The sequence below is a fragment of the Papio anubis genome, chromosome 8 (assembly GCF_008728515.1).
Source record: "Papio anubis isolate 15944 chromosome 8, Panubis1.0, whole genome shotgun sequence".
Taxonomy (NCBI): Eukaryota; Metazoa; Chordata; class Mammalia; order Primates; family Cercopithecidae; genus Papio; species Papio anubis.
In genome coordinates this window covers 38968664-38995912 of record NC_044983.1, presented here as the reverse complement: position 1 = coordinate 38995912, position 27249 = coordinate 38968664, and the positions used below count along the sequence as shown (strand labels likewise).

The 27249-nt window shown below is 40.6% G+C and overlaps 1 protein-coding gene across 4 annotated transcripts in view; it reads left to right on the top strand.

The window, feature by feature from the left end:
* ZMAT4 (zinc finger matrin-type 4) overlaps positions 1-24649 on the top strand; it is a 372597-nt gene extending 347948 nt beyond the window's left edge. For 3 of the 4 annotated variants that reach the window (XM_031669498.1, XM_017961971.3, XM_017961970.3), the window contains one exon: positions 23017-24649. In XM_031669498.1, the coding sequence (XP_031525358.1) occupies positions 23017-23032 (16 nt within the window). In that variant the 3' untranslated portion in view covers positions 23033-24649. The remainder of the gene's footprint in view (positions 1-23016) is intronic. The other variant, XM_021942255.2, reaches the window with a different exon arrangement.
* The last annotated feature ends 2600 nt before the right edge of the window (positions 24650-27249 follow it).

The window sequence follows — 27249 nt, the reverse complement described above, 5'->3', positions numbered from 1 at the left end:
AGAAGTAGTTGATGAAAGACCAATACAGACATTTTAAATATTTTATTCATAGATAAAAATGCTATTGATGACCCAACTGGGATGAATGAGAAAGTAGTATGAGACAGAATGATATTTTTCCCAAAGGTTTTTGCTTGATTTCCATGTTTATGATTGTTTAACATTTTCAGGCAAACTCTGTGAGGACAGAAGTTTATATCTAGTTTTTTCACCAATGTATTCCCAGTACCTAGATTACCTTCTTTAGTTAATTTTTGTTTGTCTTAAAAAAAACACAATGTTTAGTATGTAGTTATCAAAAGCAGAAGCAGAAGTTGGTGGTAATCTTGAAGGTGGTGGTTTGATTGAGATTGTATTTGAAATCTGTTCTATCCTTGCTTTTTACCCAAACACAAAAAACTTTAAGTGACCCCCAAAAAAGTACTTAGGGATAATCCCACCTTATACCATGTCAGCTTATAACAACAAAAACTAAAAAGGGACAGAAATACTAAGGCCAGATTGTTACTGTGGTGCCTTTGATATGCTATGGTGGGATATGATATGATATGACATGACAAGACATGTATATGAATAATGCCTGTACCCTTAAGTGGCATGAGTGGCCACTGAAAATGCTCTTAATTTCTTTCATCCTTGAGAGTCCTTATCTGTAAAGTGATGTTATCAAGAGCTGTATCATTGGATGTGATGATTAAATGAAATAAATGTAAAGTGTGTGCTCCTTGGCACAGAATGAATAATTGGTAAATTTCTTTCTTTCCTCTCCCTATCATCTAACAGTCTTTGGTTTTGGAAGAGACTGATCTAAAAGTATAATAGAGATGGAATCATGTTGGTTTGAAATTCAGGAATTCTGAATTCTCATGCCATTCATATCATTCATTATCTATGAAACCTTAGGTGATCACTTAGCATCATCTATACAATGGAGAATAGTAATTTTTCCTACTTCTCCAGTGGAGTTATTGTAAGGATCAAATGATATCAGGCATGAAATTCTGTCTGGATGCCAGGTGCGACTATTTTGGTCCTCACAGCCACTTGTTGCCCAGATAGACATTCCTATCCTGGGATGACAGTCAACCATGGCTTTGAAAATTTTTTTGGCATTTTTAGGTCTCAAAGCTGATGACACAAGAAACTCAGAGGCTAACTTGAAATGCAGTATGCCACCCTTTACTTTTAATGAACTTCAAAACATCAGAATGTTCAAGTTTTCTATTAGCTATCCAGGGCTGTATAAGAAATTACCCCCAAACTCGGTAGCTTGAAACAACAAACATTTATTGCCTCATAGTTACTGTGAATCAGAAATGATGTCAGAATGTAGTCTGGGGCTGCAGTCATCTGAAGGTCTGAGTGGGGCTGCAGGATTTGCTTCCAAGGTGCTGCCCTCACACAGCTGTGGGCAGGAGGTCTCTGTTCCACAGCTCTTTCCTCCTAGGATGGAAATTAACATTTTCCAGGGTGGCCAGTCCAAGAGAAAGAATAAGGAGGGGACACAGTTCATTTTATGACCAAATCTCCAAAGTCACACATCATTAACCCATTTATGCCTGAGGTTACAGTTTTTTGAATTTTTACAGTCAGTCCTTGGAGATGACCTTGAGCAGCAGGATATAAATAACTCCCACATGCTTAGTGTTCCAGTAATGAAACACTAGGCATAAGTGGCTACTACATTTTTTTATATTTGTTAGAGGCAAGTTAAATTCTGCCACAGTGAAGGGAGGTGGGGTGAAGATTAGGCTCCTCCTCTTGAAGGGAGGAGTTTGAAATAACCTGTGGATGTATTTTTAACACTACCACATTGCTCTATAGTCAAAGTTAAAGAGTCCCCATGTGGCCTTTTGGTCATCTGCAGAGTGTGTGGCTGCCTGTGCTGATGACACACCTAATATAGGAGACTCATCCTTCTCATCTTCTCCGTGGGTCTCCAAGGAACCCATTCAGACTGCTTGCTCAAGTTCTCCCAGTAGAGTTTGGCTTATGTTTATATATGTGTTTTCATACACTGTCTCCTTTAAAATATGACATCTCTGGCAAAACAGAACACAATGCCTGGCACAAGTGGGAGTTCAGTAAATGTTAGTTAAATGTATTGAAGTCTCCCTAACACAAATGGCTTATCCAGTCCTTTGCAGTAGACAGATTTTGGTATAAGAAAGGAGGAGAGGACATAAAGACTTGGATAGTAGGAATAAGGGAAGGGGACCAACTGGGGAAAAGTTGCAGAATTAGGTGCTCAGAGCACAGCTTTATGACTGCATGTGTTTAGGGAGGGCTAACTGTGAGACCTGTAGGTAGACTAAGCCATGTGAAAAGCAGCAGTAGCAGCTTGATTGGTGGCAAGATGACCTAAAGAGTGGGAAGTACATTGGGGACATTTCTCAAAACCTGCAAAAAGAGAGCTCACTCAGAACTGGAGCTGGGAATAGTACCCAAAGAGTAAATGGGTTCAGCAAGAGGAGAGAGGGCTATTATGAGAAATCTTTCCAAGTAGATTTTAATTCTGGAGAAATACCATGTTGTAAATTCATCTCAGACATTTAAAATGCATTAGATGCCATTCTGGCCCTGGCTGCTGATTCAGCCGACATTTGCTGAGCAGCGATTGTGTGTCAGACACAGTTTTTAAGGTGTATGCATTTATGATGTCATTCAATTGTCATACACACTGTGTGGGGAGTTTTAGTACTATTCTCCTCTGATAAGAAATTAGAGCTTTGTGTCTTATTCAAGGTCATACTACAAGGAGAAAAACTGGGATTCGAATCTAAGTTTTCAAACTTTATCATGCTACAACTTTCATTTCTGAAAATGAGAAATCACTAGTGCAGATATATCATGGATTAAATCACATTTCTTAAAATATAGCGTTTACCTAAGTGAGAGACTAGTATTAGGTGAGCAGCGAGCCTATCTTGTTTCATGAAAAGTACCTTGGTCTTTACCACAAAGGTTTACCGTAGCAATGCTTAAAGTGAGAGTGGTGATTTTCCTTTTGGAGTTTGTTCTGCAAATTCAGATCTGCCCCACTCAGAGGTATGGTTGAATGTTCCCCAACACAAATCATCTACCTTTCTTGATCATCCAGACTACACTCATGCATCGTCTACTGTATGAAAACTAATAACCATGTAACCACTACAATAGTCAAGCATAACACAATTGCAAAACTTTAAAGCCTTGATTTATGATTGTATATTTAATTGAAAGTTTAATAGAACAATATGATATCTTTCTCATGACTCTTACTGATTAGAATTTACTCATTTTCTATTCTTCCTTCAAGGAAAGAAAATAATTTCTCTTTTGCCCTTATGTTTTTCTGGGTTCTTTGATTTCTACCCCTGTCCTCCAGGCTTGTGTGCCATTCATTCACTCATGTATTCAGTAAACATTAATTCATTCATTAATTCTATAAACATTAACTCTTTTAGCACGTATTTATTATCTACTATTTCCTGGTACTATCCTAGTCACTAAAGAACCATTATGGATTGTAGGCCAGCCACTCTGCTCACTTTTGTGGATACAGAGATGTTGTATGAGACAACATCACTGTAATAAACAAATGAAGCATAATAGGAGATATAATGGCATTTCAGGTGGGATACAGTAGGGACATGAAAACGTACAAACCTAATATTACTGTTTCGGTTATACAGTTAAAGTCTATATGATATTCTGTTGTTATATATTGTTTTACCTACAGGAGATAAGCTATTTTCCAGAGGAGCAACCTGTCGGCTATAAAGTAGGTATATTAGTCCGTTCTCAAGCTACTGTGAAGAAATACTTGAGACTGGGTAATTTATAAAGGAAAGAGATTTAATAGACTCATAATTCTGCATTGCTGGGGAAGCCTCAGGAAACTTACAACCATGGCAGAAGGCAAAGGAGAAGCAGGCACCTTCTTAACAAGGCAGCAGGATAGAGTGCCCCCAAGCAGGGGAAATGCCAGATGCTTATGAAACCATCAGATCCTGTGAGACTCAGAGAACAGTGTGAGGGAAACCACCCTCCTGATCCAATTGCTTTCAGCTGGTCCCACCCTTGACAAAGGAGGAATATGGGGATTACAATTCAAGATGAGATTTGGATGGAGACACAGAGCCAAACCATTTCAGTAGGCCTTGACAGATGGTCATTGTGTCAGTGTGTGACCTGTTCCTCTGAGAAGCAGATTCAAAGGCAGGATTAAACATGCAGGAATTTTATTATGGAAAACACCTGTGAGAGAAATGTGGAAGGATCTAGGAGAAACTGGGAGAGATGTTAGACCACTAGTCTAAGCCTTAGTGGAAGACAGAGGGAAGGATGATCAGGTGTGAAGTCTCAGAAAGCAGGGCCATTGGGAGATGGAGTCAATGTTTCTCTTTAGAGGAGCCCTCCGGTTTCCAGAGGGGTCTGCTTTAAAATCCCTGCTGCATTCATGGTGTGGGAGTGACCCAGGAGAAGCCATCACAGCTCAGGAGTTGAAACCTTGGTTGACTACTCCCCGTAGGGACAGGTCTGTGAGACACACTCTCAGGGCTACCACAGTCACCCTGAGTTGGTACTACAAGCTGAGAGGGCAATTGGCAAAGACTTTATTTAAAGCAGTTTGGTGCATTTTTGAATGACCAGCTCAATATGGCAGGATTATAAGGTGCCTTTTGGTTGGAGAAACAAGAAGACAAAAAGGGAGAATATTGAGAAATAATGCCAGAGAAATGCTCAGTACATTAGACTCTGATATGATCAGTAGTCAGATCAGAGTCGAGTGTTTAAATCTAAGGAATTTAGGCAATGAAGAGAAATTGGCGAATTTTAAATAGGGAAGGACTCAATTAGTTTTTTTTTTTCCTTCAAATAAATCAATTAGTGGACATATTAGAAGATGTGATAAGAAACAGGGAGAGGAGTTGGAACAAAGTATGTTTTGAACTATAGTAGTAACAGTGGAAATGTGAAAGCTAAGAAAAGTATTTGAAAAGTAGAATTAACATCACTGGATCACCAGTTGTGTGTGATGAATCTGATTGCCTGGTTTCTGACTTGGACACTAGATAGGAGCTATTCCCTTATCAAAAGATTGCATGAAGCAACACTGGTTTGGGGGAAAACTAGTTAAGATTTGGACAGTGAAGCATTTTAGTTCTCTCAAATACTGATTTATCCAGCAGTCAAAAGGTAATTCAAGGCTTGAAATGCAAACTTGGGAGCTGTAAGCCTTTCTTTCTCAGTAGTCATTTTTAGCAACGCTAGTGGAGTCAGTCAGCAACCTCAAATCTTGTAAGGGGAGGGTATCTTAGTCTGTTCTGGCTGCCATAACAAAATACCTCAGACTGGGTATTTTGAACAGAAATGTATCTCTCACGGTTCTGGAGGCTGGGAAGTCCAAGTTCAACGTAGCAACAGGTTCAGTGTCTGGTGAGAGCCCATTCCTTAAAGCTGGCAGCTTCTTTTTGGGTCTTTACATGGCAGAAGGGGCAAAAGAGTTCCTTCAAGCCTCGTTTATAAGGCCACTACTGATATTCATGAGGATGGAGGCCTCATGACCACATCGCCTCCCAAAGACTACACCTCTTAATATTATTTAACTGGGGATTAGGTTTCAATATATGAATTCTGTGGGTGGGAGTTACAGACATTTAGACCATAGCGAAGGGTATTGGTTAGCTTATTTCTCTTGAATCTTGGCATCTCCTTTGACCTTTGTCAGCTTAGCAGAAGTCAGTAAAGAGAAGAACAGCCATAAGATGTAACGCCTACAAGATCACAAGATTCCAAAACAAGTTTCTCACCAAATGCACAAAGAATTCTATCAGCCTCATTCCTGTCTTTGTCTTTCTCTCTTTTTTTTTTTTTGTTTTGTTTTGTTTTAAGACTCTATTATTGCATTTCAAGCAGATGTGTGGAGTGAATCTGCACACATTGTTCAAGATCACCCTTATCTCTGGACCTCTTATGAGCAATGGTGAGATATTATCTGACTTTCTTGACTCAGCCATGCAGAACTCACCCACAGAAATCTCAGAATCTCTAAGAAAATAACATGCTTTGGCTTTAAATTTCATTTCCATTGTTTAACTTTCATGCTATTAATTCAGGCAACATAAACATTTCCAGCAAAACTTCTATGCATACATCACAGTCTTGGGGGAATGGGGAAGAGAAGGAAAGATTTTGTAATTCTGTGGAATGTGAAGAAGGTTTCAAAATAGCATTTTAAAAATCACTTATCTATGCCAGGAGATATGCTATGTGCTTTGTATCCTTCCTCTTCTTCCTCCTCAGTTTTTTTTTTATCTTCTTTCAATGCACTAAATCTTTAATGATCAAACCACCCATTCTGTGGTTCAAAGTAAACAAATGGTTTTCCATCTTGTTCAGCATAAAAGTGTGATCTTGTGTCATGGCCTGCAGGGTCCTTCCTACACCTAAATGTTTTGATTATCTCTTTGCATTCTTTCCAACTTCTCACCCTTCTTCCCTGGAATCCAACCAATGGATTTCTTAGCTGCCCCTTGAAGACCTCCATGGAACTCTGGCTTCAGAGCTTTGCACTTGCTAGTCCTTCTGCCAGCTCTTCCCCTGACAATCACGTGCCAAACGCCATTTCCTAGTGAGGCCTTCCTGGATCACCCTACTTAATATTGCAAAGTCCTGCTTCCACATCCTTCATAACACTTCTCCAGCTTCATTTTTCTTCATAGCCCTTATCACTTTCCAATGTCCTATATAATTTATTTATTTTCATTCATCGTGAGTCTCTCCATATTAAATATAAGATGTGGGCTTTTGCCACTTCGATTTTCTGCTGTGTTTTTGGCATATTAAAAGAGATTAAGAGAAATACCTAATGTAGATGATGGGTTGATGGGTGCAGCAAACCACCATGGCACGTGTAATGTAACAAACCTGCATGTTCTGCACATGTACCCCAGAACTTAAAGTATAATTTAAAAAAATAATAAAATAAAAGAGTGCCCAGCTCTAAATCTGTGTGAGGTGTAAATATTAACATTCCCATTCATGTGTGAAGGGATTGGGCTGAGAAAGCTTAAGTAATATGCCCAAGTCACATGATTCATAAATTGCAAGATTAAAATTCAAATTCAAATCTGTCTGGCCCCTAGGTCCATGCCCTACCCATCATGCTGTGGCTTCCTTCATTTCCAAACAGTGAAATGCTTTCATAGAATCTAGATGAGGCTTCTTAACAGCAAGCTGCTGCTTTCCAAACTCTGGATTTTAGATCAGGGAGTCAGACTGTGAGACCCATGTCAGAGGCCAAGAGAGGAAACAAACACCATCAAAAAAACAGCGGGATTTGCAGGCTAACCCCAGCAGTCGTTCATGAGATCACTGAACACCTTCTTCCCAGCTCCCAGGCTGGCTGCCCGCACACAGACTGTGGGAAAACTGGTGACACACTCGAGCCCGCCAAGAGTTCCATTTAGATTGCATGCACAGATGTCTAATTGGAGTTCTCTGTTTATTAACATAAGCTGCTTTGCCATTCCGAAATGGGAGTTAATCAAAATATTGCAAATTATGCACCTTAAGAAATGTCACTCTTTATCATGATTGCATTTCCATATTTTTTCCATGAAAGTTTGCTGTGTGTGTGTGCATGAGTGTGTGTGTGCATGTTCAATTCCTTTAAAAATCTACTCTACTAAGATCAGGCGCTGGTGGTGGGATGTGTCTAAATCTATGTTCAGAGGATCTGGCAGAGGCAGTAGGAGCCACAATCCATTGCAACTTTATGTACCGCACATAACCTACATTTCTACAGCAACTGGTTAGGAGCAGAGCGATTTCCTGGCATTTGCAGCTCACACAGAGCTCTGGAGAGCCTTTCTCCCTTCCCTTTCTGTGTCTGTCACCAGGGAGGAAAGGTCATCAGCTGAAAGCAGATAATTATGCTGCCTTAGGAACTGGTGCTTTCCTCTGAGGACTGCTGGAATGTAATTCATTTCTTCGGTCTTTCTTCTTGAGTATTAACAAAGTCAACAAAAAAGATTTTCTTCCCACCAGGACTTGCCAGCATTGGATGAAAGCAGTCAGCATGAATTTTAATCAGAGTGACTGTTTTTCAGCCCCGAATTTTCCATAATCAATTTCTTTTTGTCTATTAATTGAAAGTGAATACTTATAGAGTTTGAGAAATGATGGATCCTAACACCTAACACCTCAAATCCCACTCAGTCACATTCAGAGTTGAGCTCTGGTGCGTCTCCATAGAACCTAGACTTATGTAAGGGATGCATTTGAAGATGATTTTCTTTCTTTTTTTTTTTTTTTTTTGTTCAAGTGATTCACCCTGTCGTTTCTTTAAATAGGTCAGCTAGTGCTGTAAATTAATTTACACAAGACGGAGTCAAATTTTCATTCCTCTCTTTTAAAAAGAAAATTCATATTGAAGATGAGATTCGTGTGGATTTTCTTAAATTTGCTTTTCTTTTTTACTGTGCCTTGCGGTTTCCTTTGCGTTGTTTTCCTCCAGCTACTCTTACCTTTGTGGGGTGTGTGAAGGAGAGACCTGCCCACCTGGGACATTCATTACACTGGTTCTGTAACTTCCTTTGTGATCAGAACAGCCCAGTGCTGATAGTGTTTGAATAGGGATAAACATACAGACTTTTTTTTTTTTTTTTTTTTTTTTTTACTGGGCTTTAGTGTGAGGGTGTCAGCATTTCAGAGGACTGCTGGGATTAGATCAAATTGTTCCTTGCTTACTTTTTTCCTGCTTGGTACTCCATCATCACACCTTTCTTCCTTTGTATTGACTGTCTCAATTGCTAGGGCTGCCATAACAAAGTACCAAAAATGAGGGATGTAAACAACAGAAATGGGTTCTCTCACAATTCTGGAGGCTAGAAGTTCAAGATCAAGGCATGAGCAAGGTTGTTTGCCCTCTGAAGGTGCAAGAGAAGATTCTGTTGAGGCCTTTCTCCTGACTTCTGGTAGAGCTCTGGTTTGTGGCAGCAGAACTCCAGTCTTCACATGTCTTTCTTCTTGGGCATGCTCCTCTATGCCTAAATTTGTCCTTTTCATAAGGACACAGTCATATTGGGTTAGGAGTCACCCTACTCCAGTATGACTCATCTTAACTAATTATATCTACAATGACTATTTCCTAATAAGGTTGAATTCTGAGACATTTAGTGTTAGGACTTCAACATATAATTTTTGGGGGGAACATAATTCTACCATAACACTGACTATTATTATCAGTCATTGCTTAACAAATTACTCAAAAACTCAGTGGCTTCAAACAACAACATTTACTATCTCACAGTACCTTTGGGTCCAGAATTCAGGAATGGCCTAGCATAGCTTAACTGGGCACTGGTCTCTAGCTCTGAACTTCTCCTGAGGCTTCAATCAAGGCCATCATCATCTTAAGGCTCAACTAAGGGGAGTCTGCTTCCAGCCTCACTCAAGTGGTTGCTTGAAAAAATCCACAAGGATTTGGTTCCTTGTGGGTTGTTGGAATGAGAGTCTCAGTTCCTGATGAACTCCAGGCCAGAGGCATCTCTAGGCCTGAGGAGCTCACATGAGAAGCTCAGCAACTCACAATTATCACAGTAAACAAGCAAGAGGGCAAAAGAGGAACATGATGGAAAACACAGTATTTTATAACCTAATCTTGGAAATAATAATATGATTCATATGCTATTTGTTAGAAACAGGTCATCAGACCCAGCCTACACTCAAGGACAGGGGATTATACCAGGACATGGATCCCAGGATTCAGGGACCTTCAGAAGCCATATCAGAAGCTGCTACCTTGGTCCATCCTCTTTTCATGAAATAGATCGTGTTTGTAACTGATTAGTTTACTTGACTTGCTACTTTCCATTAGAAATCCTGGGGTCTACTAACCTTTTTTCATTTTGCACTGTCTCTGCTACTTTTGGTCCAAAACAACAGTGTTTCTGTTGGTGTCATGATTTTAAAAACGTTGTGGGATTTCTGTGAATCTGAGTTTACTATACTAGAAAAAAGTTATACCCACAAATATCTCTAAGAAAAGCCCTTCTCCACCTTTGGGCTCTGCTCAGAAGCCTGAGAGATCATGTCTTGATGCTTCCTAGCTGTCCAATTGTTCCATTGAGACAATTGGTAAGACACATCTTTCATCTTTTTAAAAGGCTCTTTGTGAGACAGAATAACACACTGATCCTTTGATCTTTTTGAAGTCTTAACCAGTAGTTATGCAGTCTTACCCTTGGCTATATGTCTATACCACGTTTTCCTGAAAGTACTCAAAAGCCATTTCTTAATTCTAGCATCGTTTGCTGTCCAGAGGGATTGAGACTTTTCGAAATTATCAGGTCTTGGTTCCTTCATGTTTAACAATTCTTCCTTCAATTTATCACTCTTACAGTTTACTATAAGCAGCCCAAAAAAGCCAGACGGCATCTTCAGCCCTTTGCTTGAAAATCCCAGCTCGATCACCAAGTTCATTAGTGCTGGCCAGGTCAGAGTTGTGAGCTCAAAAACAGACTCAGTTGGCCCCTCCCACGTATGTGTGCCTCCCTGCGGCATCCCCTTCTCTGACTGTCCTTCCCTCTCCACCACTGGCTTCATCATCTTTTGCGGTTTTTGACTGCATAGGCTGAAATTTCCAACACCCAGCTTGACATGTCTTGTTTCCAATTGCTTCAATATATTAAATTCAATGCCTTGGACACTTGGAAGTCCATGATGATAGTGATTCATCATATAAGCAAATCATTGATAACACTTTGGTTGGCTAATGTTGTTCCCTCTACCTTATCTCAGTTAAAGTGTATAAAATAGTCTTTAAGGGGTGGTAAGGTCGTATGATGATATAAAGTTATAATTCTAATGATTTCTACCTGAATAACTTTACGACTACTTTACCATTTATAAAGGGCTTCCTTTCACTCATTTATTCCTCACCAAAGGCCTATATGGCCAGTGTCTTCTTAATTTAGAGATTAGGGAACTGAGGATCATAGAGGTGAAGTCATCTGCTATAGGTTACATGATTTAGACAGTGCTGAGTGGCACCAGCGGGACCACACTCCACAGCGCTGTGTCCCATTCCATATCCTTGAGGTCCTGCTGGAACAATTTGGAGGATATCGTTATTTGGGGGTGGATTTTGACTAAGATAACTCCCAGACGTGGCTGAACTGTTTCTACAACATCGACTTTGACTACAGTGGACATTACAGCCATCGCTGCCTTTGAAGTATGGGCTTTGTTTTGTATTGGTCCAGACCTGATGCTCTGGGGGTTGCCACATCAGACCACTGTCTCCCAGAGCCTCTGCGAGCGTGTGCTGGCTTTCTCTATCCTCTTCCATCGCCTATCTGCACGTTTATAAGATAGAGTTTGGCCCTGTCTGCAGAATGTGCTGACATCTTTCAGTAATGGATATGGACATCTGCTGAAAGGTTTGGCTGTGTTTGTAGCTGGGTACTGGTTAGCACATAAACTCTGAGCCTGGAGGTGAAAAAAAGAAAAGAAAAGGAAAGAAAGTTAGCATAGAATCTGCTCTATCTGTGAGTTTATCATTTTGGAGTTTGTCATCATTTTAGACAGGACTGACAGAAGCTGCTGAACTTGAAACTGAGTGACGTTAGAGGGATGAGCCCATCTCTGCTGCAGTGACCTTGGCCAGGCCACAGGCATTCAGCCTGGTGGAGGTGAAAGGAACTTAGGGAATGGTCTGGTCCAATTCTTCATTGAATAGATGAAGAAATTGAGGCTTGGGGAGATGAAGTGACGTTTCCAATGCAGCCATTTAGTGATAAATCCATTGTGTTGATTGATCGATTGATCTTCATTTAATTATCTTCCACAGTTCACTTATTCTGTTACATAATATTGTTTCAGAGTTGTCCCGATAGTATAATTATTGTCAAATAATTCGTTATAAAAATTGTGTGAGGTCAGGCACAGAGGTTCATGCCTATAATTCCAGCACTTTGAGAGGCAGAAGTGGGAGGATCACTTGAGGCCAGGAGTTGGAGACCAGCCTGGGCAACATAGTGCCACACTGTATCTACAAAAAATAAAACAATTAGCCAGGAGTGGTGGCATCTACGTGTAGTCCCAGCTACTCCAGAGCCTGAGGTAGGAGGATCACTTGAGCCCAGGAGTTTGAGACTGCAGTGAGCTATGATCTCACCACTGCACTCCAACCTGGGTGACAGAGTGAGATCCTGTCTCTAAAAATAAATAAATAAATATATATATATAAATAAATAAAACAAAATTAAATTAAAAATTGGATGATCATATTACTGCTTTTTCTACCGATCATTGGCCAGCCCTTGTACCAGGGTCCTCCCTGACCCTTCAGTGGCCCACATATGAGTGCAGCTTCCCTGATCTTCTCCATTAGCTTCCCAACTTCTTTTTCTCCACCCCAGGCTGGCACATTCCCTCTGCAAGCAGGGCGGCATCCCATTCCACACTACTTCCCATTCTCCTTCTCAGCAACCTACCACATATAGTGCTTCTTTTCAAACTTCACCACTTCCATTCCCGGTCCTTCCCTCCCCTCCGGCCTCACCACCACACATTCCTCCCCTCAACAAAACATACTTCTGCCAACTCATCCCTTGAACCTGCTGCTCTGCCTCTCCATCCTTCAGCCCCATTCTGCCCGAGGGCCAGCTTTGGAGACTAACTTTCCACTCCTTGCCAGTGGCTGACCTGAGCATAGTAGTAATTGCTGGCATTGTGGGCCTCTAGATTTTCACAGAACGTGTACCCCAGGAGACGTGCACGTGAGCTAAAGGGGAGCAAGAGAGTACATCAAGAGTCTGACATTTTCCCTTCACCTGCTCCCTGCACTTCGAGGCACTGCAGTGTTTGAGAGAGAGACACAAATTATTACAACATAGCAGTGGTTCATTTCTCTATCAAATTCACTTTTTTTTTTCATTTTATTTTCTATTTGGGAAAAATCAATGGGTTGATTTGCATTTCAAAACATATCTGATTTCAGACACTTTCAATGACTGTAGCCCAGAACTGTCCAGTGGAAAGTTCCATGGTGAGTGTTGTGTTTTGTATCTACTCTATAACACAGTAGCCACTGGCCAGACTCGATTGCTAATACTTGGAAGTGGCTAGTGTGACTGAGGAACTGAATTTTAAATTGTATTTCATTTTAATTATTTGATATTTAAATAGCCACATTTGGCTACTGGGTACCTACGTGGGCAGTGTAGAACAGACCATCGTACCCTTTGTTGAGGAGGAGAATTGTGAACTCATCAAATATTAACATTTCCCCCAACTCCCACCATCTTTTTGCCACATCCCACCATTTCTATGATCCTTTGCTTGCCCTTGAACAGGTAAAACCAGGGCTGCTCTTGGCTTTTAGAAGGTATATCTGACTTCAGTCCCCTGTCTCTGGTTCTGCTGATTATATAACTTAGTAATTGACTTTAGCCTAAAACCAAGAATGTTGTAGCAAATAAATAATAATAGTAATAGATCACATTTATATGTTGCTCCATATGTACCAGGTATGTAATACTTCCATATATTAATCCACTTAATATTCACAGCAGCTCTGTGAGATCTGGGTGTTATTATATTATACCCATTTTATAGTTCAGGAAACTGAGGCAAAAGTTACAGAGCTACTACATGCCAGAACTGGGATTTGAAGTTGGGCATTTGCTAGTAAACCTCACTCTTGAGCACCTATTGAACTGCATCTGCCATATGCATCTTGGATGCTCTCAGTGCCTGCCAGTGTGGAGTGGGATTGGGATCTGTATACTAAAAACCAGAAACAGAATCAGAGAGGTTTGCTACTGCAATATTGCAATGCAATTCTGACGCTCATATCTAGAGTTAGTGCAGACTTCACAACTTAAGAGAACAGACTTCAGCAAGACCACCCTCACTTCAGATGTCAGCTGTAAGCTCTGAGGGTCCCAGGACACTTGCACTTCTGACCAGTTGGCTACAAATTTGGGTTTCCCACTCTCCCTCAGGTTTGATTCCTAGAAGGAATGTCAGAACTTAGGAGAGAGCTAGACTTGCAATTACAGTTTTATTATGAAGGCTACAAATCAGGACCAACCAAACGACAAGATGTAGAGAAGAAGGTCTAGGAGGGTCCCAAATGTGGATCTTGTATGTCCTCTTCTTGTGAAATCAGTGTTGTGGGACTTTTCTTTAGTTCAGCTAAAGATGGGGTCCTTGTCACATGGCCACAGAAATTTAGGCTCACACACAATTTAAAAGGTGAGTAAGGCAGGGTTTTATTGGGCAAAAAGGGAAAAAAGGGAAAGAGGGATCCTTCACAAGTCAGAGGCCCTGCTGGTGTGCTTCTGCTGGCAGCTTGAATCCCAGGTTCCACACAGGAAGAGGAGGGGCCAGACTCCCAGCCAGTGCAAAGGGTAAGAACTTCCTGAGACTCTACCCCAGTACACAGGCTGGTTGGAGTTTTTCTGGGAGCCTCTGCACTCAATGTCTCATCAAGACACAACAATCCCTCATTACGCTGATGTGTTCACTCGACTGAGCATTGGTGTCCAGAATTTGATTGTGCTTTCTTTACTTAAGTATGACTGAATTATTGGTCATGTGACTGAACTCATTCTCCAGTCTCTCTCTTCTCCCTAAAGGTTGGGCTACTGTTATTTGGCCTCAACCCTCTAATCACACAGTTTATCTTTCCAGCATGGCAAACCTTTATCCTGAGTCTATCTAGGGACTCACTATGAGTCACCTCATTAGCATAAGCTGTCAAGTTCCACAGTGAATTACAAAGATACGTCTATCATTTGGGAAATCCCAAGGGCTTAGACCTCCACCTCAAAAACTTGAAAAAAAGACCCGACAAACTCTTTATTGTACAAGAGCTACATCAGAAATCTTTCTTTCAAGTAACTAAGAGTAAGGAAACAAGCATTGCTAAATGTTTAGTGGTTACTGGTCACATTCATCTACATTATATCATTTAATCTTCATGACATTCCTAGGAGGAAGATATTATCGATGACTTTGTTTTATAGATGAATAAACTGAGGCTAAATGAAATTAATAACATTGTACATGAACATCCAACTAGTAACAATTGGTATGGAAGTTTAAAATCAAGTTCAAAATCTAACTTTCAATCACAAGCCCTTTGAATACATTACAAAAATAGTAGAAGGAGATAAGAATAGAGATATAGATGCTTTCAACAGCTAATTGTTTTTCTTATCTGAAAATGCAGGATGGGAATGGACTTACCTGGGATAGGACAGTCAATGAGAAATGTGAGGATCTGGGAGTGAGGCTTCTTCCCAATGTGCCAAGTGATTCCTTTTCTGATTTTCCTCATGTGTTTATTTAGGAAAGATTACATTTTAATGTGTGTCAGTCCTTGTAGCAAGCATTGAAAATACACAAATAGAGAGACACAGTCCCCAGGCTTCCTTGAAGAGGACACAGACAGTAAACAAAATATTGCAATGTGACATGGCTACTGAAACAATAAAGAAAACCACTTAGAAAAACACAATAAAGGGCTGGGTGTGGTAGCTCACGCCTATAATCCCAGCACTTTGGGAGTCAGAGGCAGGTGGATCATGAGGTCAGGAGATCAAGACCAGCCTGGCCAACATGGTGAAACCCTGTCTCTACTAAAAACACAAAAATTGGCAGGGCATGGTGGTGGGCGCCTGTAATCTCAGCTACTTGGGAGGCTGAGGCAGGAGAATCACTCGAACTCCGGTGGCAGAGGTTGCAGTGAGCTGAGATGGTGCCACTACACCACTCCAGCCTGGGTGACAAAGCAAGACTCTGTCTCAAAAAAAAAAAAAAAAAAAAAAAAGGGAAAGAAAAATGCAATTAAGGAAACAATAAAAGAAAGCTCTAACTAGAAAGGGGTGGGAGGAAGAGGGGAGTCAGGAAAGATTAGGGGAGAGAATGCAGGAGTTGGGGGTTGGAAACATACAAGGATTAACCAGATTTCAAGTTCTGTAAGTGAATAGAAAAGGGGCACTGAACTCTCTCTCGCTTCAGAGGAGGAGACTAATGGGTTGTGGACAAAAAGAGTTAAACTCTGTAAAATATTTAAATAGATGTATTCTTAGCCAAATATGAGTTGCTATGGCCCATGATGCAGCCCTCAGGAGGTCCTGAGAACATATGCTCAAGGTGGTCAGGGGTGTAGCTTGGTTTTATACATTTTAGGGAGGCATGAGACATCAATAAAATACATTTAAAAAGTATATTGGTTTGGTCCAGAAAGGCAGGACAACTAGAGGCGGGGTTCCGAGGCTTCCAGGCTATAGGTAAATTTAAACATTTTTTTGGTTGACAATTGGTTGAATTTGTCTGAAGACCTGGGATTAACTGAAAGGAATGTCTGGGTTAAGATAAATGGTTGCAGAGACACAAGTTTTTATTTACAGAGGAAGCCTTCAGGTAGTATGCTCCAAAGAGAATAGGTTGCAAAGTGTTTCTTATGAGACTTAAAGTCTGTGTTGATGTCCATGCTGGAGAGGTATAATGAGGCATGCCCGACCCCCATTTCCCATCATGACCTGAAACAGTTTCTTAGGTTAAATATTAAAAGAGCCCTGGCTGAGCAGGAAGTCCATTCTCATGGTTATGGGGAGGGTTTCTTAGAATTTTATTTTTTGGTTACAGGGTCCTGATGATGCTCAAAGCCTAGCACTTTGAAGACCCCTTGCTCTGCCTCAGCTGTAGCCAGAACCCCCGAGGTAGAAGGGAATGGAGTCACCCAAATATTGGAGGTCAGGTTGTGATGTTGTGGATCTCAGGAATGAGGAGGATGTGTGTGTATTAGGAGTTCCAGCAAGTTTCCTCATCTGTAAAATGATGATGTTCGACCTCCCTAGATAATCTCTGGGATCCCTTCTGGCTCTAACGTTTCATTATTTTGTGATTTTATGAAAAATGTTTTGCAAAGCAAATGAATAGTGTAAACAAGATTATAAAGAGAATATTTGCCTTCTTAAGGGAATAAACTGTTCTGAAGCACATCAGGAGTGTTCATTTGCATATAAACAATGCAAATTCTATATAAGCAGAGGAGGCTTGTTTTCTTAGGTGTTTTGGTAAGTTAATTACAAATCGTTCTTGTCAATTTTGCTAGTGTTTATGCATTAGGAAGCAGAAGAGCTGAATTCATTTTAAAAGTGCTATACTTTTGAATGTTCACAATTTCTTGAATGTTCCCAATACCTGACTTTTCTCTGAATTAGACTGAGTTTTCTTAAATTATTTCTTTATTCCATGGGTTTAAACATTTGGGATTTATTTTTTTCAAGAAGGTTTTGGATAAATTGTTATGTTCATCAGATCTCAGAGGTGTCAGCTGAACCACATTCTACTTTCAGTCATCCTGAATGGGCTTACGACTACTCAACAAAGTCTATAACCTGTTAGAGTCCAAAGTCCTGCTCCACTTTTGATTCCCAACATCTTAGTGACCTCTCTTCATCTTTCTCCCCCTGTACATCTGAGTGCTTCTTTTTCCCACTTCCAGTATCAGTCAGACTACATAGGCTTCCAATAAAAATTACCACGTTGGAAGAATTTTATTTGTCTAGACAACTATATTGAAGATTTGGTTGTCACACAGAGCTAGCACCATGCAGAGGACCAAGCCATTCTCCTGATTCCATTCTCTCTAGGCCTCTTCCCCTTCTCTCATATTCTCTTTCTCTTCTCTTTTTTTTTTTCTCCAAACCCCCTCATCCCCCTGACATTCACCCTTTTCAGAAGCAAGACACCTTGTGCCCCATGTCTTAAGCACAGCAGTCTCCTGCTGTAGCTTGGGCATTTTCTTAAAGTTTTGTTCTCGACTCCCAGGTGGTTGCTCAAAATATTCCAATACATTTTGTTGTGTCAGGGTGAATTCAAGAAACATGATCTGGAAGAAGCAGGTTTCCACCAAGGGGGATAGGAGAGGCTGGGCAAGCAAGAGAGGTGGGGGATGAGTTTCCAAGCAGAAGGAACAGCCTGCACCAACCATGGCAACATGTGAGAGCCAGCACGTAGAGGAGCCTCACCTGATTTTCTATGATCCAGAGACTTGGAGTAATCACAAGGAGTGATGAGTAAAAGACAGGACTGGAGAAGAAGATGCCAGTGACATTACAGTGACCTTTATGTGTCATATTAAGACATTTTTATTTTGTCCAGAAGGTGCTGGGAACCCAGTGAGGCATTATAGCACCAGTGTAATGAGGCCGCAGAGCTGACTGCAAACATCCCAGATAGAAAACTAGTGCAATGTCACGGACCTGGAGTAGGACGTGGGGCAGGGGATGAAGAGGAAATGGGACATTTAAGAGTGAAGTAGGAGACCAATAAGATTTGGGATTGATTGATTATGGGCTGAGGGAGAAAAAGGAAATGGCTAGGGAAAACGCTGCACTTTTGTCTTGAATACTTACTGGCCAAGTTAGGGAATACAAGAATAGAAATTAGGAGATGTTCGATTTTGGAAATATAACTTCATTTGGTTTATCACTGCACTATTTTAATTTATGGGGCCAAAGTGTTACATCCTTGGATGTTATTCAGTTGTCAGGTAATAGGCCAAACAAGTTCCAAGTCATGACTGTTCAGCAACATTTTTGTGAAAAATGCGTTAGACATGACTCCTCCTCTCCTAACAAATTCTGGCCATATCATTTCATGTAAACCACGGCCCATGATTGCCTTTTCCTTGTCACTATAAGCTTGCTACCTGGCTATCAGAAATGAGGCTTCATCATGGCTAAGGATGTTCTACTCTTTCACTGACTTATTGAACAGTTTACATTCAGTGTGGGATCAATTAATCATTATACATTTCTCTAGCTGCCACCTTCAAACTCACATGGTCAAAGTGCTTTCTTCATTTTTCCTCCATATTGTTAATATCTCAGGAAGATTGTGTACATCTCTGGTCATTTTAAATGATGAGACCAGGTTTTTTTGAGATGGAGAGTCTTGCTCTGTCGCCAGGCTGGAGTGCAGTGGCACGATCTCAGCCCACTGCAACCTCTGCCTCCTGGGTTCAAGCGATTCTCCTGCCTCAGCCTCCCAAATAGCAGGGACTACAGGAGCATGGCACCATGCCCAGCTACTTTTTGTATTATTAGTAGAGACAGGATTTCACCATGTTGGCCAGGATGGTCTTGATCTCTTGACCTCATGATCCACCCGCCTCAGCATCCAAAAGTGCTGGGATTACGGGTGTGAGCCATTACACCTGGCCAAGGTGAGAACATTTTCAATGGTCCTTACTAGTCTATGTCAAGATTTCTGTCTCAAAACCAGGTCAGAGAATTCCCCTGTCCTGGACCTTCAGGATGAGAATAAGGGGAAAGACTGGTGGTAGAAGAAGCGGAAGCTTTTGGACGTGCCTGTTCCTGCAGATGTGATTCTCATCTGGCTTGTGCTAGAAGGCTGTCACATGCCCTGTGTGGCCCAGCCTTCAATAGGGGCTGAACGTTACAGAAGTTCTATGGAGCGCCACATTCTCTGACATGGACACTTCTCTTTTGGGAAGGTGGAGGTACCCATTCCAAATTGCCCAACATTTTTCTAACTCCTTCCCGAGACCCCATGAAAAGTCCCTATTAACATTCAGTTACATTAGTTTTACAAAGGTAGCAAATGTGGGCCGGATGGGGTGGCTCACACGTGTAATCCCAGTGCTTTAGAGGCCGAAGTGGGTGGATCACCTCAGGTCAGGAGTTTGAGACCAGCCTGGCCAATACAGCAAAACCCTGTCTCTACTAAAAATACAAAAATTAGCCTGGTGTGGTAGCACGTGGCTGTAATCCCAGCTACGTGGGAGGCTGAGGCAGGAGAATTGCTTGAACCTGGGAGGCAGAGGTTGCAGTGAACTGAGATTGTGCCACTGCACTCCAGCCTGGGCGACAGAGCGAGACTCGGACTCAAAAAAAAAAAAAAAAAAAAAAAAAGGTAGCAAATGTGCAAATGTGAAACTGAGGCCATGTTTTTATCACGTTTGTAGTTTCATATTTGTCAAGAAGAAGATAAGCTATCTGAGTATGATTGGTATGGATATGGAGCAATTGAAATTCTCCCTTCAGATGGAATCATATTTAAGGCTATCCGAGAACAAAGACTGCCCTTCGCCACAAATGGAAGCTATGTGATGAATTCTTTTCCCTATGCCTTTCTTCAATTTTCTATTTAAAGAAATTTCTGAAAATACATGAATTATGCAGCTTATCTCTCAGATGAAAAAGAATTTTCTTCTTGGATTGGATGGCTGCGTGTTTATTAATAGCAGTAAAATTTTCCGTGTTCTTTTGTATCAAATGGGATGCTGACTAAAATACGAAGGAGTCTTTCCAGCAATAATAACAGTAATGGATGAATAATTACAAAAGCTATATGGAATTGAAAGACATTTTAATTTGTCATTATTTCTATGTATTCAGAAAGGATCTGAATAATTATGATGACTATAAAAGGAAGAGTGTGATGTTTTTCCTCATTATGGGATTAAGTTCTTAATATACCACTTTTACTATAAGTTAAAAAAAAAACATTTCATCTGGTTTTCTCTAACGATGTAATCATGACTAAAGACTGTTTAGCTGTGTTTGGTCTTCTTACTGTTACATGAAGATGCCGTGCTTCAAACTCATTTTAATCTCAAAAGTGTTCATCTAGGCCGGGCGTGGTGGCTCAAGCCTGTAATCCCAGCACTTTGGGAGGCCGAGGCAGGCGGATCACAAGGTCAGGAGTTCGAGACCAGCCTGGCCAATATAGTGAAACCCCGTCTCTACTAAAAATACAAAAATTAGCCGGGAGTGGTGGTGGACGCCTGTAGTCCCAGCTACTCGAGAGGCTGAGGCAGGAGAATCGCTTGAACCCGGGAGGCGGACATTGTAGTGAGCTGAGATCGGGCCACTGCACTCCAGCCTGGGAGACACAGCAAGACTCTGTATCAAAAAAAAAAAAAAAGTGTTCATCTTTGCAGTTTATAAAAATGAAATTATACTTATTTGCTCAGTGAGAACTTTCAACTCTTATGTCACATTAATTTGTCAAGATGACAAGGACTATTGAATTTCCTTAGGTCATGACCGTATGGTGGCAGAGTATGAGATTCTAAAACAGGATTTTAATTTTTATAAGAACTACTAAAAAGTGGCTGTAGCTACCAGGGTCATGCTAAGGCAAAATCTCAAAAATTTCAAACCTATTTTTAAAAATATGCATGTAGTCTCATTTTTTTTTGTCTACATTATACCAACAATGTTCAAATTCTTATTCAGATCCTAAGAATATTCTATGACAGCACTTTTTTTGGAAAATGAAATTTCAACATATGCTCTGTGTTTCTAGGTGAGTGATAGAATTTTCCTTTGTAGCTTTTGAATTTTTATGTACTAGATTGCCAATGAGACATTTGGACCCTAGCGATGGAAGATGGGAAAACCTGTGGAAAGATTCTAACCTGCTCTAACACTTTTGCCACCCTTCCCTCTAAAATATACTTTAAGGGAAACAGCCACCACTAGAAGATGCTTTTCCAGCATCCTCCTTTCAGACGGAGCACTTCTTCAGTAGCATGCGAGAAATCCCTGGCAGAAGAGGTCAACAAGCTCTCTCACCTCCTGCTTTTGAGTTTTTTCCAGGGTTCAAGTTCCACCCCTTAACCGCTGTTTGATCTTGTGCCATTAATTTAGCCAAGTGAAACCTCAGTGTTCTCACCTTTAAAAGGGGTGGAAATGGTACACATAGGAAAAGTGGTCTGAGGATTAAATTAAAATATAAAGCACTTTGGGAGGCCGAGACGGGCGGATCATGAGGTCAGGAGATCGAGACCATCCTGGCTAACACGGTGAAACCCCGTCTCTACTAAAAAAATATGAAAAACTAGCTGGGCGAGGTGGCGGGCGCCTGTAGTCCCAGCTACTCAGGAGGCTGAGGCAGGAGAATGGCGTGAACCCGGGAGGCGGAGCTTGCAGTGAGCCGAGATCGCACCACTGCACTCCAGCCTGGGCGACAGAGCGAGACTCCATCTCAAAAAAAAGAAAAAAAGTAAAGTAAATGTAAAATTTGTGACATGTAGTAGGCATGTGGTAAGAGGTAGTATCTTCTTGTCATAAAGAAAAAACAAAACTAAATATCCTTCAAAAATTGGCTCTCAATTTTATTAAATCAATACCTTTTGCAAGTAAAGCCAGAAACAATTTTTATTTATTTATTTATTTATTTATTTATTTATTTATTTATTTATTTATTTTGAGATGGAGTCTCACTCTGTTGCCAGGCTGGAGTGCAGTGGTGCAATCTCGGCTCACTGCAACCTCCGCCTTCCGGGTTCAAATGATTCTCTTGCCTCAGCCTCCTGAGTAGCTGCGACTATAGGAGCACTACATGCCCAGATAATTTTTGTATTTTTAGTAGAGACGGGGTTTCTCCATGTTGGCCAGAATAGTCTTGATCTCCTGACCTCGTGATCCGCCCGCCTCTGCCTCCCAAAGTGTCGGGATTACAGGTGTGAGCCACTGCGCTCCGCCCAGAAACATTTTTTTTTTTCCCTATTCATCTAACAGAGAAAATTCTGAATGAGTGGAGAACGAAGCTTATGTTAATTTGAAATTTAGCCGCTGTAAAGTTGCTCTCCACTTTCAACAAAAGGGTTCTGCATGTAGTTATACTTGAAACTTAAAGACGGGTGTATGCAGCATGCCATAAATAAAATCAATTCATTATTTTTATTTTGAGTACATTTGGAATGAATTTAGTGTCTGGATTGACAATGTAGAGCTATACATTTTCTTGTACATATGTGGAGATGGCATTGGTAATGGAGCATTGGTAATGGAGATATTATATATACAGGTTATTTAGAACCTGAAAGATTAACCTTATAAATTCAGATGCATTTGAATTTGATGGTTAAGGTAATATGAGAAGTAGAAGGGAGACAGGGGGTGGGGGGAGAAAGAGGTGTTGGAATTTGTAATTATGAAAGAAGGTAACACTGTGTTTCCTTCTGTCTTATAGCCTGAAGAATAAGTAGTGAAAGCATCAATCAAGAGATAAGAACAAAATATCAGCATTTCTCTGCTGTGGAGAATTGCTACCAACAACCAGAGGAGGCTTCTTTCTTGAACAATAAACATTTCTTACAAGGATTCACAGATTAACATACGACTGATCTTGATTTTTGGAAATGAATGAGGTTTCTTTTTTTTCGTTTTCCTTTTTTTAATTTTGGGGTAAGTTATGATATTTGGATGGATTTTTAAATTCTTTCCTGATAACACATTTAGCACATGTTCTAAATTATAATCCTATAGCAAACCATTGGAGCATTATTCAAACTGAAAGTGGAAAAATTTAAATTTCCAATTTATTCTAGATCTCCTCAGAGCATAATTATTCTGTTAAATCCTCAATGAGTGTGATTAAACCACCTCTATCCAGAAATATACGTTGTTTTTTCATCGTGTTGGACACAGCTGAGGGTGACATGCACAGAACCCGAGCAGATCACTATTAGTGGAAAATATCAAGCCAGGCCTTCTCTGTTCTCCAAGCACAGGACCCAGGTTTGCCATCTGAACAATGAAGACAAAGAGAGTAAATAAAGGAAGAATTCTCATCTCTTTTTCTGATCATTCAAACAACAGTTTCTCAAAGTTAAGCCACGTCCTCCTTGCAAGTTGCCAAATAATAGCTTAGGAAAAGAATTAGTCTGCCTGCATGATGATCCTCTTAGGCAAAAATGTCTTCACAGCCCTTGACCTTGGTGAATTTTTTCGCCAAAAGCATCTAAAAGAAGAATTACAAACCCCAGAATGAGATGGAAATAAACGAGTATTTTTTTTTATGATGTTTGGCCTGAACTGTGGGCTTTAATTGGGGGATACTGACAGTTTGGAAAGAAGTGAGAAAATTCTGAAGAAATGGCAGCCTTGGACTAGGCGGGGTCCCCTATTTCTTCTGTTTCTCACTGAAGTCCTACTGCTGAGCCAAGACTCAGTCACTTTGGAAAGAGCATGACCGAGAAGGAAAACAATTGCTTTCTGATGGGGAGCGTCTGAGTGCAGATCCTAAGGCTCTTTCTCTAGGTTTAATTCTTTTCCACGGTGACCGGACTTGGTGTCTTGCAGCCTGGTTACAAAGTGGGATGTTGAGCTTCTACTGACGATGCCCTGCATGGACCAGCTGGGATCTGGCTGGGGCTGCCCTGTGTCCCTAGCAACCATAGGCAATCCATCTCCTCGTGTCAGGAATTTCTGGACACCCACTGTTTTCCACCAAGAGCTGAGGTGGCAACAACTCAGTGAGCAATAAACAAAATGACACAGAAATGCACAGTGTTGTTACGAAGGAGCCTCTTTCCCTGTGTTCAAAATCTGGCACCATTCCCTTGAGCAGGGCCCGCTCAGGAGGGACCAGGTCTGCCAGTTTCTGTGCCTGCAGAGAGAGGCAGCCCCACCAGCCACACCCGACTCTATGAGAGGAAAGGGGGTTGGATGGGAAGAAATCTGTTTTGCTGTTTTGGAAAGCACACGGACGACCTACAAACCTCCTGTGATGGTGTTTCTTCGGATGTGTAAAATAAGGCTTTATTTGTCAATTCCGCTGTAAAATAAGCATTGTCCAAGTAAAAACAGCAACAACAACAAAACACTGTTTCTGTTTGGGTTTAGTGAGTGAGCTTATGCCCTAAAGTGCTGTGCGTGTGTGTGTGTTTGTTTTTTAAAGTAACCTCATATAGAAAAGTCTATGAACATAGATTTCTTTTACTCTACAGAGAGGCTATGCCAAACCCTTTATTGACAAGCTTCTGGCCGTAATAATCAGATTATTTCAGAATTCCTCATCTAAATGCCCTTGCTCCTTGGCAACCTGTCAAATGGAAGTGAATACCCTGCCAGAGGTTTTGTGTGTTTGTTTGTTTTCAAATGTCTTTATTTTTGCCCATGCAGATAATGGAAATTATCATTCTAGTGTACCCTGGAGATGACATATTCAGTTTTAGGCAGGAAGGGACTGCTACTGTTATTTACATTTTGGGAATTCTGGAATGGAAAGATTCCTACTTGGGCAGCTAGCCGTTTGTGGTTGTCTTTTCTGTTTGGTTTGCTGTGGTTATGTTTGTTCAGCTAAGTCATATCTTACCTTCCCATTTTATTATGAGTGGATGGGAGTGGGATGGAAGGTAGATGTTTTCAAATAACCAAATCAATTCTGAAGGAGAGGAAAGAGACCCACGCAGACCTGGGTGTGTCCCTCTCTTATGTCCAGTCCACCCTGGAGCTGCTGTCACGTGGTCATAGCAGCGACTCCGGGCAAGCTGAGAACACGAGCCAAGTGATTTTCTGTAAAATGTTAATTCAGAGGAACTAGGAGAGAACTCATATATTTGAAAGAGTGAAGCTGTTCAAAGTATCAATATTTAAAGTATTTTTACTATTCCAGAATTTTTATAATAATGTTAACTAAACTAACCAAATACTGCCCATTTAAAGTTTTGCTGCAGTGGGGGAAAAATTATTCAAAATTAACATAACACACAAGCTTAATGGACTCCTTATACTGTATCAGAGTAAAATTATTTGTATTTAAAAGGTTAGTGGTTACGTGGTTGAAATTGTCTTCTTAAGAAGATAAAACACTCCTATAGTCTTGGTCATGGAGTTAATTTACTTTGCAGAAAGTTTTTCTTCGTCAGTACAGAGGTAAGATTCAGGCTAGCACCTGTGCCAGAGGCCACAAATGCCATGGTAGTGAAACCCAAATTAATGAGGCTTCGTTAAATTTAGTCTCCGAAGCCCAGTGAACTAATAAATATAGTCATAAAGTAATCTGCTAAGTAGAGGGGACTACAGTGATTCCTTTGGCTATAAAGTAGTAATAAAACTCTCATCTGCAATTGCTTGACTGCAAAGACAAATAGGATTTGTGTTTCACTTGCCTGTTAGATGACATATGTAAGCATAAATTGGAACTGAAAGAGTCTTTACACTTTTCTATTGACATGAGCTTATTAGGTCAACCAGACCAAAGGATGAAAAATTTAAGATACGTGAAAAATACTAAAACTCCCATAGGAAAATTTGAACCTTCCGGGTAGGGCTGGGGGTGGAGTGTGGGGGCATCCTAACTCTTCCAAAGCTGATATTTTGCATCGGAAATTTCTGACGTGTCAATGTGAACACAGAATATTAAAGCTCCACTAAGAAAATTACCTTTTTAAACTGCCAGGTAATAAAATAATTATACTCTCTCTATATTCCATTCAAACAAAATATTCATTGCTCACTTGACCCACTTATATGAGGAATTGTTTTTCTTTTGTGACCAGAATAAGGAGGGTCCAATCAACATGTTATTGTGGAGACAGCCTTTTTTTTTTTTTTTTTTTTTTCTGGCTCCTACCTAATTTATTTATAATAAAGACAAGCTAGGCTACCCCGTAGGATTCTGGTGTGGATTAGCTAATTAATAAATATCAAGTGCTTAAAAATATGGATCTCTGTATAAATCCTGCCTTAATTTGTTTTCTAGTTTTAGATGTGCATGTCAAATCAACTGTCTGAATATTTGAATGTAATATTCATGTTTGTAAATTTGGCTTTACATTTAAGATACAAAAATTTTGAGGCAAAATGAAATCCTAGCATGGGTTGAGAGCATCTAGCCCAAGACTGGCAGATATAGCACTTAGGGAAACAAAAAGCACCTGGAAACCAAACCAAAATGTTTTTAGAAGGCATTTTTGGCTGGGCATGGTGGCTCACGCCTGTAATTCCAGTACTTTGGGAGTGCTGAGGTGGGCAGATCTCTTGAGGTCAGGAGTTCCAGACAAGCATGATCAACATGGTGAAACCCCATTTCTACTAAAAATACAAAAATTAGCTGGGTGTAGTGGTGCATGCCTGTAATCCCAGCTACTCCAGAGGCAGAGGCAGGAGAATCGCTTGAACCCAGGACACGGAGGTTGCAGTGAACTGAGATTACACCATTGTACTCCAGCCTGGGTGACAGAGCAAGACTCTGTCTCAAAACAAACAAACAAACAAACAAAGCATTTTAAAAGAAGGAAAGGAGGGAGTCTCAGCATTGGTTTGAGGAGTATATTAAGTAATTCTGTGTTATAATAATTAAAATGCCAAGGTTCATCAATGAGTTATATAAAAAGTAGAGTGGATTTGAAGTAAAGACTATGATAATGTAATCCTTACTTCACTCCCATGTTGAGTGAAAGGTAAAGGGAAATCATAG